This window comes from Nilaparvata lugens, chromosome 3, assembly GCF_014356525.2.
Source record: "Nilaparvata lugens isolate BPH chromosome 3, ASM1435652v1, whole genome shotgun sequence".
Lineage (NCBI taxonomy): Eukaryota > Metazoa > Arthropoda > Insecta > Hemiptera > Delphacidae > Nilaparvata > Nilaparvata lugens.
The window spans coordinates 17,584,694-17,600,194 of NC_052506.1; the positions used below are offsets into that span (position 1 = coordinate 17,584,694).

Consider the following 15,501-nt stretch of genomic DNA (forward strand, 5'->3'; position numbering starts at 1 on the left):
CTTTTGAATTGCTGCATTCATTGTAATATCAAATATGTTTCTCATTGAGGTGTTACAGAATGCTGATTCATTTTATAATTCGAATTAGGTTGGGAAATTTGTTAAACTAGTAAATATTTATCCAGATGAACTTACCAAGAAGCTCGGCGATTCTGTCATGTCTTTCAGTTTCAGGAACATATCGAAGTACTTCAAAATCAACTGTAAATGAGGAAGGCAAGCAATTATACAATTAAACCATGCAAGATTCGTGATTCAATTCAATTTTGATTCAAATTCATTTTATTTCTAGAAAGTGTACATTTTACAATACATTCCCCTGAAAATTAATGCTCTAATATGGAACAGGTCAATGTTTAGAGGAAGAGTCAATACAACAATGGGTACAAGAAGCAGTGAATGATTCATTCAAGAAGCAGTTAATATTAGGCTAACATTACTTGTAATGATGTATAATTCATCCATTATTGTAATTGTATTTACTATTGTATATATGCATTTTCTGGAATAAAGAATATATTTGAATTTAAATTTGGAAGATCATAAAAGATTTGAGAAAATTTCTGTATTGACTACTATGTCTATGTTTTTTGATATGAAATAATTTAATCTCAAATTACAAGAAAAAGAGGTGAGAACTCATAACTCCCAATGAATTAAAAATATACTTCGTTCCAATTATCATGATACACAATTTACAATAATGTCAGAAGTATGCTGATTTGGAGTAGATTATTATTAGAGAACAATAATTGTAAAGAAAACAGGAAATTTATATGTAAAGAAAACAGGAAATTTATACTTTTTTATGATGTTAATAGATTCTTTGAACTAATATATCAGAATAAGATTGGGTGAGACATTAAAGTATATACGCACCTCAACATTTGAAGCCGATTCAACCAGAGTATCAACCATCTGCTTTCCAATGGTACCATTCACAACATTACCTGGAGGAAAATATAAAATTGAAGGCCATCAGAAGGATTAATTGAAAAAAATTACCATCAGACTGCTTAGTAGATTACAAAACTAAAATTAGGTACTTTTAAAATGATTGCTGTTTACAACTCCTGAGCTACTCATATCATTGAACATTGCGATATTCAATCATGTTTTCAACTGTTGAGAATCAATCCTGAGCGATTCAAAAGCAGCCCACAGTGAGTGAGTTAATATTTTATTTTCCTCACATCAATAACGACTATAAGTAATCATTACTAAAAACCAATATTTTTTATTCTTATAAGTTAGCAACATCAATGAGAGATACTGTAACTATATAACTGGAACTAATCCTGAGCCAAATTGAATGAGTTATGTGCCAAAACAAAGTTTGGCGGTCCGTATTGTCAATTTTATTATAATTTTTAAAATATTCTACTGGGCTGGATACGTGCAGAAAACAAATGAGTGATATCAACGCAACGGAAACTGGTAAGTTCCAAGTATTTTGCTATTCACTTAGATATTGATAATTTTAATGATTCTTGAAACTAGAATTTTGAAAATACTGCATACTAATTCTAGAAACTTCTCAAATGGAGGGTCCAGTATAATAGATGATCTATACCTATAGTGAGGTCCACGTTATAATGACAGTATTCGATCAACTTTGGTTTTGCTATCCTTGTCTATCATTCGACAAAGCCGGTGGTACTATCCTTTTCTAAAGTGCGAGATAAATTACTTTTAACACGGCTCTTTCTCGAAGACTGAAAGGTCTTCTCCTTCTTTTGTGTCTGAGTGAGAGAACTTTGTAACGCGACGCGGCAACACTCTTCTCCATCTATTGCTGGCAATGATCCAAGTAGTGTACTGGTCAGCAGGTATATTTTTGTTTTTGTATGTTACAGAGATGTTTTCATCACAAGAACATGAAGCAAAATGACACGGCGCATCCAATTGTGCGCAGGATGTCCGTCTGTGTCTATGCTACAAACTGTGGAGGGAGAAATGGGTTTCTCCTCTTCATATTAAAATTAATTTATCTCGCACTTTAGGTCCACAACGATGTCAATTATGTTTTTGACAGTTTAGAAATATGATTAATTAATGCAGAAAATCGGCATCGCTATTCTTCTATGTTTATCCACTGTCATTATAACGTGGACCTCACTATAGAAGCAAACTTTAAATGTATAATGGTGATACACACTACACACAAAGTTTTAGTACATACACATGTACAATACTATTGTTATTATGAAAGTATTATTGTAATTATACTAGTTATTGTTCATCTTAAAAGAGCAGACAAGACAATTGAATTATACATAAATTACCTTCAAGCATAGACAACATCATGGTAATCATGTCTTTTTGGAGATTGAGTAGTTCCTTGAGAAGGTCAACTTGACTTGAATGCTTTGATAGTTTATCTTGCATATGAGAGAAGAGGAATAGGAAACCACCAACAGCATCCCACAATCTATAAATGAAAAATGTATTTCAGTAATTTTTATTATTAACACGGGAATGCGTTATTTATTAGTACTTATTGAATGCAATAGTCAGTATAAATTGATGCTTGAACAAATGGAAAAGATTACTGTAATTTATAGATGAATATGTGTTACCTGGAATGAGCCAAAGCTTGCTGGTTCTGAGTACATGGACCTTGAATAACCTCAGACAATGTATTGAAAACCTGACTTGCAACTCCTATAGCTTTGAAAAAATTGGCTTTTCCTGCTGGGTCAATCAGTTCTTTGCTCGAGTAATGCCAATAGAAGTCCATGATTGATTCCTGAAATATGAAAATAATTTCAACATTAGTATTGTAAAAAACGTTCTTACTGCTTCATATCTGAAAATTGATACTTTTGAATTTTACAAATAAGAATAATTTTGAATGACACCAGTAACCAGTATCCACACTCTCACGCTCGTCGTTATTTGTACACATTTGGCAAGAGTGTGGAAGCGGCATAAGAACAAATTGATCCACTGCACATATTAAAATACGGTGAGTTTCAGGATATAGTTTGAGACACTGAAAATACTTCAATATGTGAGAAGGAAGAAGCAATGAGAAAACGAGTGATAACCAACGACAGTATTTAACATTTTCTTTCCTCATATGAGATCATATTGTCACGTTGTATTTCGTGACTAAAGAGGGAAATTGCTTTTAGAGCTAGTTTTGTCGACGCTCGGTTATATTTGCACAAGATCTCGTTGTCCAACGAGCGGCTCAGGCACTGGGCTACTGCTCAGCTAAGCCGCGCACCCTTGTCTCATCTCACTCGGCTGCCAAGGGAGGCTCGCCGAGTAGAAGAGAGAGCCAGTTTGTTTAGTTGGTCTAGAGCTGTTGAACGGAGCTGAACACGGCCGGAGTAAGCGCAACTCGTGACACGGACATCCTCCATACTTTTTCAACAACTTCGAAATACGTCTTCCCTTAGCTGGAGTTAAGGAAGAACGTGTAAGGCATCGAGAATACAGCGCCGGCGAGAAGGCGAGGCTTGAACGACATCATTCGCACTTCGAGGCAGCTATCCAGCCTGTTTTAACCTGCAGCGACAAGTTAGATTTTGGACCAAAATCTAACGGGATCCGGGATTATTCCGAAGAGGAGTTGTAGAGCAAGAGGACCTCCAATAGGGATTGGGAACACTTTTCCCGTCCCGGAGATCGCGTTCCCATGGGGTGCTAAACTGTTCCTACTCCCTTCTCAACACGCCCAACCCTGTTAGGCAGTGCGAAAGCACGGCCCCTCTTTCCTAAAAGAGGAAATCATCTCAACAAGGCACTCAAGGCTGTTTCAACCCCCGACACGAGCTAGAGTGGTTGAAGGACACCACACGAAGCATCCCGTCCCCTGTTGCGGCCCACCCCAGACGCCAACTGAGTCAAGCCGGCCCAGAGCGACACTGGGAATTCTGATAGAAAACGGTGTGGGCAAAAATCTACTCAGAATATCAACTTTATTAAATTTATATATGGTAATAATTGATAATTGAATAAGAAAGCTCACCTGCAACCTCAGAAGATAATCTACTGTACAGATGACAACGTTGACGGTTGTAGTATTTCCAGCCTGTGTCCTCAAATAGTTTTGCCATTCTGAAATTGAGCACATATGAGAAATATACTTTGGAAATTCATGCAAATAATATGAATACAATAACTAACAACATAAGATATAAGATTCATCTTCTCTCAAGCTTGGAATTTTATCTCAAATTAACTATAAACTGACATCATTGTTGTATAGCTCAACTGAAAATTCAATTTTATCAAAAACTACCTAATTAGAAACAGATCACAAATTGATGAATGTATACAAAGTTAAGTAGTACAGGTTCAATTCCCAACTAATAGTAATACTTTATTTATATATCTTTGATCAACAGCCTATCCTATCTTGTTTGTATCCTAAGATTATTATCCACATAAATCCGAATAGTTTAATCTCGTTTCCTTCGGTATCAGCATTTTCAACTAGTTTTCTTGCGCTCCAAGTTTCTTTATCAATTGATTCATCTAATTAAACCAAAATGAATGGACTTCATTATCCAAAAATATCGATGTATTCACAGTATCATATTTTATCTAGATGTTATTGATATCAATAACCATAATAAGAGAACTGATTTATCTACACAAGAACTGAAGAACAAATCATTCAATGATCAAGAGAGAATACTAGGTTCAGGCCAGAACTGTTCTTCTTTCGAATTCTGATAAGTAAAATGTTTCAAGTCACTTCCAACAGCTCAAGTTAAATATTAGGACAAAAATGGCCGAACTTATAAAATTTCATTTAAGTGAATTGTGAATTGCTGTAAGCATAGTATAAAGAGTAGGCGAAAAGTTTGAAAACGGCGTAAATATTTTTACATTAGAAAAATTGACAGCAGGTATGATTAAGCAGTCCTTTCATCCACACTAGATAGTTGCTCACCCAGTAGCGGCTAGTGATCGTGAGTGAAATGCTGGGGGAAGGGGAGCGCACCTTTTTCAAATCTTTGAAGGGGGCGGCGTCCGAGAGTTCTTATTGGCAAGCCGCCAATGACAGTTCACCTATAAAAATAAAGATAACACGGGACTTGTTGACGCCGTTTGAATATTATGGAGTTTGGCGCTGAGTAATTGGTTTTTAATCTGCTCCGTTTACTGGCGCGTAATTCCTTAATTTTTTGTCTAGTAGTTTTTCTAAAAGTCAATCGGTTCGCGAAGCTGCCTTCGCAAACATGAAGTATACAGCTCGACTCGGTCGTTTATTTGTTTGTATTTCCAATGGAAATTATTAATTGTAATTTCGTGTCTCCGATTGTAGAGAGCTATTTGTTTTAAAGTATATGTGAGAATTTGAGTATTTTTCTATTGAAATTAGTAGTGAATGAATAGTAAAACTTAGAAGCAGAAATCCATATATGGTCCAACAACTCTATGCAGTACCTGGCTATATCATAAATCATCAGAGGTCAAGTGATTTATTTAAATTTTTTCCTTCCTTAATTCTTTCCTTTACCTTATACCACCCAAACCTATAGGTACCATACAAATCACTCTGACTTGCAGCAGATCATCAGCCGGGGTCCCGTGTTATCGGATGGGCACGTTAAACTGTCGGTCCCGGCTTGAAGTATGACAGTCGTAAGGTTCATTGACGGCTTAAACTATATATTCAGATAGTGGGTCCTTCCCACAAGGGACTCCCCACCAACAAAAGCCATACGAATTTACTTTTACTATCAGCCGGGGTAAGTTTAAACAATAGAGATTTTCATTGCATCATGAATGTTAGCCTTGTTGTGCCAGCATAATATTAAATACTAAATTGAATAAAATCAGTCCACTTAATCAGAAATTTGTATAACTAGGACTGGTTTCAATCCTTGCTATGAATTTAGATTTAATTGCTCACCGAGATTGTGCCCTTCACAAGTGAGCTGGATGAACCGGAAGAGTGTGCAGGTGAACTCGGCATCATGCATGTTCTTCTCTCCGGCCGCACCATCTGACCCGACGCCCAGACCCTCTGCCTTTGTGTTGCGCTCAAACGCGTCCAAGTCCAGTACACTACAATAACCATCATCACCGTTTTATAAAAAAAACTTTAAACCATCAAACAATTTAAAAATATTAGTAAAAAAATATTGAATTGACAGGATAAATATTGGTATGATGATTGTATTTTAGTTCAAATAATACTGTTCAATTTATTTTCTACAAGTCAAAGTAACGATAGAATAGAAGAGAATAAATCTTTATTCATCAAAATATTCACATTAATCACATTTGAATAGTGTCAATATTTAATAATACATAACGCTAGCCTAGCCTATTTCCAACAGAAAAGATCGAGGAGGATCGACAAGGATAGTAACCTTGAACAATGAATGAATCGAGTGAAAAATTGTTTTACCTGCAAGAGTTCATCAATCCAGCAATCGATGTGAAGAATCCTACATCTTTCTTCTCCTTTAGATGATTCAGCATTCCCTGAAATGAACAACCAATTGAGTCGGAGAAAAGATCATTTGATTGGACAAACAAGAAAGCAATCCCTACGAAACAGTATGATGATATATCAGAGTATAGGAATGTTACAGCATCATTTTTAAAATTAACTTGAAAATGTTGAACGTATGAGTCAATGAGGTATGATTACAGTATTGACGTGATGGCTACTATCTAGAATTTAGTGATAGTGACATATTGCTACATAGACTATGAAATCGGGAGGAAGGTTTTTGAAAATAATGTAATTTCATAAGAATAAGTTATAATATTTTCTACGCCTTTTCCGGATAATTTTCACTGTTAATAAAAGATTTTCTACCAAAAAAAGAGGAAATTCATGAACAGTTTCACTACCAAAGCGGGAAAATTATTTCATTAACTTTTCAATCTGTGAGCGAAGTATTTTGTGGCACAAAAAAATTTTCAATCACCTTTGTCTCGTAAAAATGCTCGCTCATCTCGATGCAGCAATGCAATTTTGCACTGATCCTATAGCTATTTCCCTAAATGCTGCTCAACTTTTCTCTTTCTCCTAATTTATATCATGTGAGAAAGAGCAAATTAGATTTCACTGAGAATACAGAAAGAAAAATCAAAATGTGCAAATTTGCATTATTGCCTTAACTTTACAATTGACATGACAAGTCCTTATAACCCTTTAATAAGAGGTCACTGGATGCTTCAAATATCAAATAAAAAATTGATTCGCTTTAATTATATATTGGACAAAATATTTGTTAGATCAGATAGAGCACTATAAACTTCGCATTGAGAGTAGAAAGAAGTAATAGAATGAAGTAGAGGGAGAATTTAAAATACATTTTGAAAATGATTACCATTTGAATATCGATGTTACCACCTCGGAGTATGGATATTCCAAGTTGAAGTGTTTTCTCAACCATGTCACTGGGAACGCCATTGCAGGCGGAAATGTGCAATAACACCATCTCCGCCACTCCTCTGTTGGCCAGTCTTGATTGATGGAAGAGCAGCTTCTGCTTCTCCATTTCTTGTTCCTAAATCAAACATTGAAATTTATACTTTTATTGATTCAAAAAACTTTATATATAGGCCTAATTACCATACAGCTGTACAGTAAGTATGATAAGTTCAACATTTCAGTAGTTCAGGAGAAGTAGATCAACAACTAGCTAAACTGGCCAAGTGAGTATTGACACTAACCTCCGTAAACAAAGCCATAGTGCATTCTGGTGACGTAGGAGCCTACAGGTAGGGCTCCTACACCAATGAAAATTTGTTGATTTCAGCTGATCTATATCAGCTAGAGATTGGTGTAGGAGCCATACCTGTGCTGACGTTACCTGACCGTTACCATCAACCACCTGTCATGCACTATGGCTTTGTTTACGGAGGTAGTGGTATTGTAATTGTACTATATAATTGGCCAATAGATTATGAGTTAATGCTTCAAACAAAGAATTGATAATATGGATAATTTCTAGTAGGAAAAGAATTGACGATTCAGCATTCTCTTTTCCAGAAAAGCTTAAATATCCAACCAGCAAGAAAACCCAATATTTTCACGACTTAACTAGATTCCAAATTGCTTGACGTACTTGCATTGAAATAGAATGAATTATGATTATACAAAAGAAAATTGAACAATTCAATAGAATTCATAATAAATAATCTTTTACCTAATTGAAAGAATAACACAACATCTCATACCATACAATCAAATTATTAAAATCTTCTACCTGTTGGACATATCAAATTGCAAGTTTCTAAGAGTTGAAGATGATTATTTTAACTTGCTCGGAACAAATGTTTTGAATGGAAATCTTTTTGAAATGAAGAATAAGTTACAATCATTATCCTAACATATTTTATTCTTAACCTGAGGAATATTGAGATGTGAAGAACGTCTTACCATGAGAATATCCATAGTCCTCTTGTTGAAAGGCATAATGGTAATGAAAATATAATTAGTATCAAAATTATCAAGCTAACAATATTTGAAAGTCATAGAATGTATGAATTGAAAAAAACAGTGTTATATAAAAATATAATTTTTGTTATGATACTATATAAATCACTTATTTTTTAACAATACCCATGTTTCATATCATAGAATTGTTTTGTTTTTCAAGCAATTTAAGAACTCTTCAATTTACAATTCAAAGAATATAGAAACCAATAGATAGTTTTATTATTATGAAGTAAAATAGTAGCATTGGAAAAAGTTTCGAACTGAATTATAGTTGATATGGATTGATAATTACAATGATAAAGAAAAACAATTTTTATCAAGAGTGCTTGGTTTATTAATAAGAGACATTATATGATTCCAAGTGGTACGATTTGATAGAGCCACGAACGAATGCTCCTGTGAACAGATCTTCCAGGAGAGATGAAAGCTATTTACTCAGAAATTCAACTTAGTTAATTTCAAGTAATGCAATGATACTTACGTGTATTGAGGCACCCTGCTCTTCTCCTTCTCCTCCTTCCTCTTCATCACCACCTTCTTCTTCCTCTTCTCCACAAGATCTTAAAAAAACATCAACTTTCATTAACAAGATTTCCATACCCTACACATTGATCTATTTAAAAAATTATTTTCTAGATTTGTAACTCTGAATGCTCAAATGTACATGGCATTTCTGATTCTGTGTTCCCGCGACAGCTATGGTCCTTGTATCCAAACAAATACAGACAGACAAATATAATGGCAGTTGAACGGTTTCATCAGTAAAAAGCTGTCTGAAGCATCCCTCTCACTCTTTTTCTCTTTCTCTCACTCTCAATTGTCTTTCTCTCTTGAGTACATGAGATCATTCTTACTGAGAAGTCCACTGATATTCTGTGTATAAATGAACACTGGCTAGACCAAGAAGAGGTACCACTGTACATTCCAAGAGGGTTCACACTGGCAGCATCGTACTGCAGGTCACCTCCCCTCTCACATGGTGGATCGTCTATAATTGTCAGAAACTCCATTGAATATAATGCCCTAAATATAAGTCAGTTCTGTATTGATAAGGTATTCGAAATGTCAGCGATAAGGCTTCTTAGTAATAACTGTATCATAGTAAGTTTATATAAGACCCCTGACTCTGATATCAAAGATTTTTTGAGTCGACTAGAAGAAGTTTTAATTTTTTTAACAAAAAACCCTTACTCATTCATTGCAATTGCTGGCGATTTCAATGTGAATATTCTTGATCAACATAAGCAAGATGTTTCACAATTCTTAAATGTAATGAGGTCGTTTAATTTATACCATGTTCATTGCCTCCCGACGAGAGGGAGAGCATGTCTTGATAATGTGTTCACATCTATTGAATCTGAACGGTTGGAATGTCACTTGTATGAGAAGGACCTGATCTCTGATCACGCGGGATTATTTGTAAATTTCAAAACGATCAACCAAAGTGTAAATAAGGAAATATACCCTGAACTCCACAAAAAACGTCTCATCACAAACGACCGACTGATGCACTTGAATGCATATCTCGTAAACTACAAGTGGACAAATATATTCAATGCTGGTGATGTAAATGTTATGACCTCAATGTTTCTCAATGTCTTGTCCTTTTACCTGGAGCTTGCATGTCCGATAATCAGTTGTAGACCTGGGCCAAAGTCTAGTCATAATAATTGGTTTACCGCTGAACTTAGGGGAATGAGGGAACAGCTGATGCTCCTGTATAATACTTGGAAGCTTGATAATACTGATAATGCTGAGGTGAGCTATAAAAATTATAAAAAAATGTATAATTCAGCAATAAATAAAGCAAAAATAGAAGCCAATAATAAATGTATTTCCAAGTCAACCAACAGATGTAAAGCAGCCTGGAAAATAGTAAGGAATGAAACAGGCCAGGACTCAGCACCCTCTAAAATTAATCTTGCACCCGATGCCCTTAATGACTACTTCATCAGTATATCAAGTCTAAAAAATCGAGATCAGCTATCTTCTTCTGCGACAACATTTACTGACCTTTTAAATAATTTCAAATTTTTAGAGACGATTGATTGTACTAGAGTGGGGCTATCTTGGAGAATGGTGGAAGTGGAAACTGTGAGATTGATTGTAAGCCGTTTAAGCTCCTCGCGAAGTGAAGACTGTTTTGGTCGGTCTAATTTTATAATTAAAAATATAATTGATTCCATGTTGATACCTCTGACTCTAATAATAAATTTTGTTTTAATAACAGGACAGTTTCCTGATTGCTTGAAGATGTCCTTGATAAATCCAATTTTCAAAAAAGGGGATCGAGACCTGCCCGAAAACTACAGGCCAATAGCGATTGTACCAATAATAAGTAAAATCAATGAAACCTGTATTTTCCAACAAATGTATGAGTACATGACAGTCAACTCTATTTTACATGAAAACCAATTTGGGTTCAGACCTAATTGCTCAACCACTATGGCTGTAGAAAAGATTGTAGATTCTATTCTTCAGGGATTCGAGAAAAATATGATAGTTGGAGGAAAAATGCTGGATTTGAGTAGAGCTTTCGATACAGTTTCTCACAGTGTTCTCTGCAGCAAGCTTGAACATTATGGCATTAGAGATAAGGAATTAAAATTGATCAGAAGTTACCTTAGTGACAGAACACAAATAGTTCGACTGAATAGGCAAAATAATAAATGTTCAGAACCAAAAAAAGTATTGGCAGGTGTTCCACAAGGATCAGTCCTTGGACCCTTTCTATTCTTAGTTTTTGTGAATGATTTTAGTGTTAATGTTCCATGTTTATCTGTGCTCTATGCTGATGACACTACCATACTTGATTCTAATACTAGTGTAGAGGCTGTACTTAATAGGCTTGACTCCTCGGTTGAACGCTGCAGGGAGTGGTATGCTGCTAATTGTTTGACTCTCAATGAGAGTAAAACAGAAAACATTCTATTCACGCTTAGAAATAATTTAAGCAGGGAGCACCAGGAGTACCTGAAGCCGATTAAACTGCTGGGTTTTGTCCTAGACAGTAAATTGAGTTGGAGTAGCCACATAGAGTATCTGTGTAAGAAACTGTCCAGAGTTATGTACCTACTAAGAAAACTAAAATGTTGTGTCAGTAGGGAGGTACTTATTCTGACTTACTATGGTTTGTTTCATTCCCATCTCAATTATGGGCTCCGTCTTTGGGGTAACTCAAGTGATATGAAGAAGGCATTTATTTGGCAAAAAAAAGCAATTCGCTGCATTGTTGGTCTAAGGAGTGTTGAAAGCTGTAAAAATAGTTTTATCGAGCTTGGAATCATGACTCTCCCTTCAATGTACATTTATTGTAACCTGGTCCATGTTAAAAAAAACCTAACTCTATCAACAAGACATAGCCATCAGCATGAACATAGAACTAGAAATAGGAATAACCTAATTACCCCATACATCAGACTGCAAAAAACATTCAAAAGCTATATGTATCAACAATACTTATTATTCAATAAATTACCGACAAGAATAAAAAATTTACCACAAAAAAGTTCATATCTACAGTAGCACAATGGCTCAAAAAACAGGCTTTTTATACAATTGACGAATACCTAAGTCATAACGTGAGCATCTGACTGTTTTATATTATATTTGTATATGTATATATGTATACATATGTGTACATGTTTAATGTTATGTATATATGTGTTAGCGGTACGATATATTGTTAGTATATGCAATGCTATGTTTTATCTCCACATGACGTTTGTTTATAACATTTGTAATGTTCGATGACAAGAATAAAGATTATTGATTATTGATTATAGTACAGTGTCATGCCCAAAACATCATTCGTCACCTACAGATCACCTATAACTTTTATTCATTCATAATTCTACCTTCATTGTATTATCATTCATCCCATCATCATCACCTAGGCTTAAAATACTTCTTGAAAGTCGCCTTTGTAAAATAATATATGAATAAATAATAAATTAATTATAAAGAACTGCATATAATTTTTTTTCATTTTCAGTATCGTATCTGGATCAATTCAAGATAGAGCATTGTCAATTTTTCATTCCGTTATTCACATTCAATTTCCCAATACATTTATCATCCAATTATTCAACTATAAAATATTATTATCCAATAGGCACATAAATAACGAAGATAGAATATATTAATTCTCAAATCCTTATATAAATATAATATCAAAAGACGTTTGGAAAACTACTGGCACCAAGACTGATATACACCAATCAGAGAGCTTCCCATTCAACCAATACTGACTGTTGAAAATGAATCTCAATGTATTCATTCATTCATTCATTCATCACTACAATAATTACAATACACATTATAAGATGTAATGATGCAAGTGTAAGTGTAGTGAAGGAGACCAGCTGGAAGGCCAAAAACTAGATGGTGGGACCAGGTCCGGAAAGATATGAGGAGGATGGGCCTAAAAGATGAGGACGCGGGTGACCGAAACTTTTGGAGAGGCTTAGTTGATGAGGATAAGTACCGACTGGGGTACGAGTGGCCACCGCAGTAAGTAAGTAAGTAAGTAATGATGTAAGTGTTGCATACTTGGCAGCAATTTCGGCGTACGACATGTAGAGAGGATCTTCCTGGAGTGCACCGGCTCGCTCGGTCATCGCTCCCCGGCAGAATGTCGTCACCAGCTGCGTCAGCGGGTCCGACTTGCCTTCATCCACTTCTTCATCGGTTTTCTTCAGTTCAGCATCTTCAAACGATTGCTGCAAACACGTTCAAACATCACTTTATCAATGTCAAGTGGACATAATTCCAGGATTCAATGTACAGTGATTTACAAGATCAAATCAAATAAAGTTTTATTGTTCACATTGGTACACATCAAATAATTATAGGCTACATTGAAAATAGCAAAATACAAAATAAAATAGTGAGAGAATATACCATCATGCATGATAAAAAATGATAATGTAAACAATTACTGCTCACAAAGTGCTTCATGAAGCCCTTGTCCGTGAATATGAGTTGAGGTTCAATTGGGGAGCGATATAAGAGAAGAAAAAAGCCTACATACACTCACACACACACCCGCGCACACACACATTCAATCACCACCATCAAATAATTTTATTGATTGATTGAAGCATTTCCTCTCTTTAAATATACTTATATTATTAATTTGTAGTTCAAACTGCGAAAAAATGGGAGGAAGAATCACCAGTATAATTATTGCATCAGCATAATTCATGACAAGGGAGGAAAAAAATAAAATAAAAAATAAAAGATGAGACATAACAGTGATAAAGAAAAACAATGTTTTTAGATCAAAGCTCAAAGCAAATGTTAAACTTTACAGGATACAGAAGTAACTACAGTAAAAAGGCCATTCTACACTGAAATTCATATTCAATAATGGATTAGATTCATATTAGCACCATGTGTTTCTCAGCTTACTACTTTGAATAAGTGTTCTACTTCTAATGGTGAATGAAGTCATAGCCAACTCTTCGTTTATATTATAAATTTCTCAAGATTTTTAGCTTTCTGATGTCATCTGGAAGAATATTAAAGAATTTAGGTCCAAGAAATAAAAAGCATCTCTGGAAGGTAGTGCTGTTTGGTTTAGGGAGTCTGATCAACAATGAATATGCTGTTAAAGGCTGGCAAGATGTTTTATTCGATTTTAATTTATAGCACTGCATTTCACTGAGAAAGGTACGACAATGAACAATGGAAGGATTGATTTGAAATATTGGACCAGAATGCTTTCAAGAGTCCATTAACTGTAAATTCATATCAATATGAGTTACTCTGTAACAAAAGAGTTATTTTGTGGACTTTGGTTTAAACTCATTTGTTTCAGGGAAAGTTGAGAGTATATTTTAAACTAAGGATTTTATAAAAAAGTAACTTACTGTCAAATCTTCAATTAGAACTTCGGTTCCAACATTCTCTTCAGTCAGCCATAACTCGTAGTACGATCGAGCGAATATGTTAATAGCTTTATGCCTGAAACAAAAGAACATTGAGTTCTATTTAGATTTATTGAGATTTATTTAGCAATGGTTTAATAGAAAATTGATGTTATCAAATCTATTACTGACATGATGTCTTCATCTTTACAGTATATTCTTTCTATTCTAAAATACAATTATTTCATTGTAAATGGGTTTGGAATTCCCGTCTCACAACGACATAGAGCATTCATTATCTCTGGTTTTGTCAACTGTTTTTCTACAGCACTTCCTAATGAAAACCCTCTGAGCCCTCTTAATGAAAATTTGTCTGGGCTTGGTACTGGCTCCCATAGAGCTGACTTGCTCCCCAGGTTGAAAATGTTACTTTCAAAAAATATTTCCACATGAAACAAAAGATTCTATTATGTTTTTGAAATACTAGAACTCCAGGTCACCATGATTACTCAATACAGTGACAATAAATTATAGACAAACTGTGGAAAATATTGAATATTGATGATAAAAAAGTAAGGAGATTATTATAATATTTAGATAAATTTTATCCACAACAGAGAAATGAAACAAGACTGAGATTTCATGGTAAATTTACAATTTAAGAGTAATTTAAGCTGTCGCATGGAATGAATCATCAATCAATAGTAATCTATATTAATTTTTACTGTGCTCATCTATTATACTTTTAGTTTTACATTAATACTTATAGTTTATTCATGTACAGTGCTATTATGTTTTGTACCACTATGGGTCTTGTTAGACTCAGTGGAAATTGTCATATTGTATAAATAAATAAATCTAAACGTTCTCATTAGAGTTGAAAATCGTATAGTGAGATTCACTCAAAACTGTCAATAGAAATTGCTTTATTGACATGGGACACTTTCAAAAAACGCATGGTCAACGTCATGTACAAAATCAGCATCCAGCATTCCTTATAAATAAAATCAAAGTTTCCCATTAAGTCAATGCTATCAGTTTAAACTTTAATTTCAACTAGCAGAATTCCTGGTAAATAAAATCAATGTTGATATATTTGCACAAACATTTAGTCTACTTCATATGAAACATAAGATTATATTGCATAATTTGAAAACTTCATTTAAAACTGTCTGCATTTCTTATAAATAAAATTCAAGTTTTATT

At 34.4% G+C, this 15,501-nt stretch overlaps 1 protein-coding gene across 1 annotated transcript in view; it reads right to left on the bottom strand.

Moving 5' to 3' along the window:
- LOC111058307 (ryanodine receptor) overlaps nt 1-15,501 on the bottom strand; it is a 149,015-nt gene that overhangs the window by 19,445 nt on the left and 114,069 nt on the right. The window contains exons 73-83 of the mRNA XM_039422722.1: nt 14,299-14,392; nt 12,977-13,146; nt 8,907-8,985; nt 7,311-7,490; nt 6,377-6,453; nt 5,876-6,030; nt 3,980-4,068; nt 2,580-2,749; nt 2,286-2,431; nt 880-950; nt 136-201 (exon numbers count right to left, since the gene is read on the bottom strand). Coding sequence (XP_039278656.1) covers nt 136-201; nt 880-950; nt 2,286-2,431; nt 2,580-2,749; nt 3,980-4,068; nt 5,876-6,030; nt 6,377-6,453; nt 7,311-7,490; nt 8,907-8,985; nt 12,977-13,146; nt 14,299-14,392 — 1,297 coding nt within the window. The remainder of the gene's footprint in view (nt 1-135; nt 202-879; nt 951-2,285; nt 2,432-2,579; nt 2,750-3,979; nt 4,069-5,875; nt 6,031-6,376; nt 6,454-7,310; nt 7,491-8,906; nt 8,986-12,976; nt 13,147-14,298; nt 14,393-15,501) is intronic.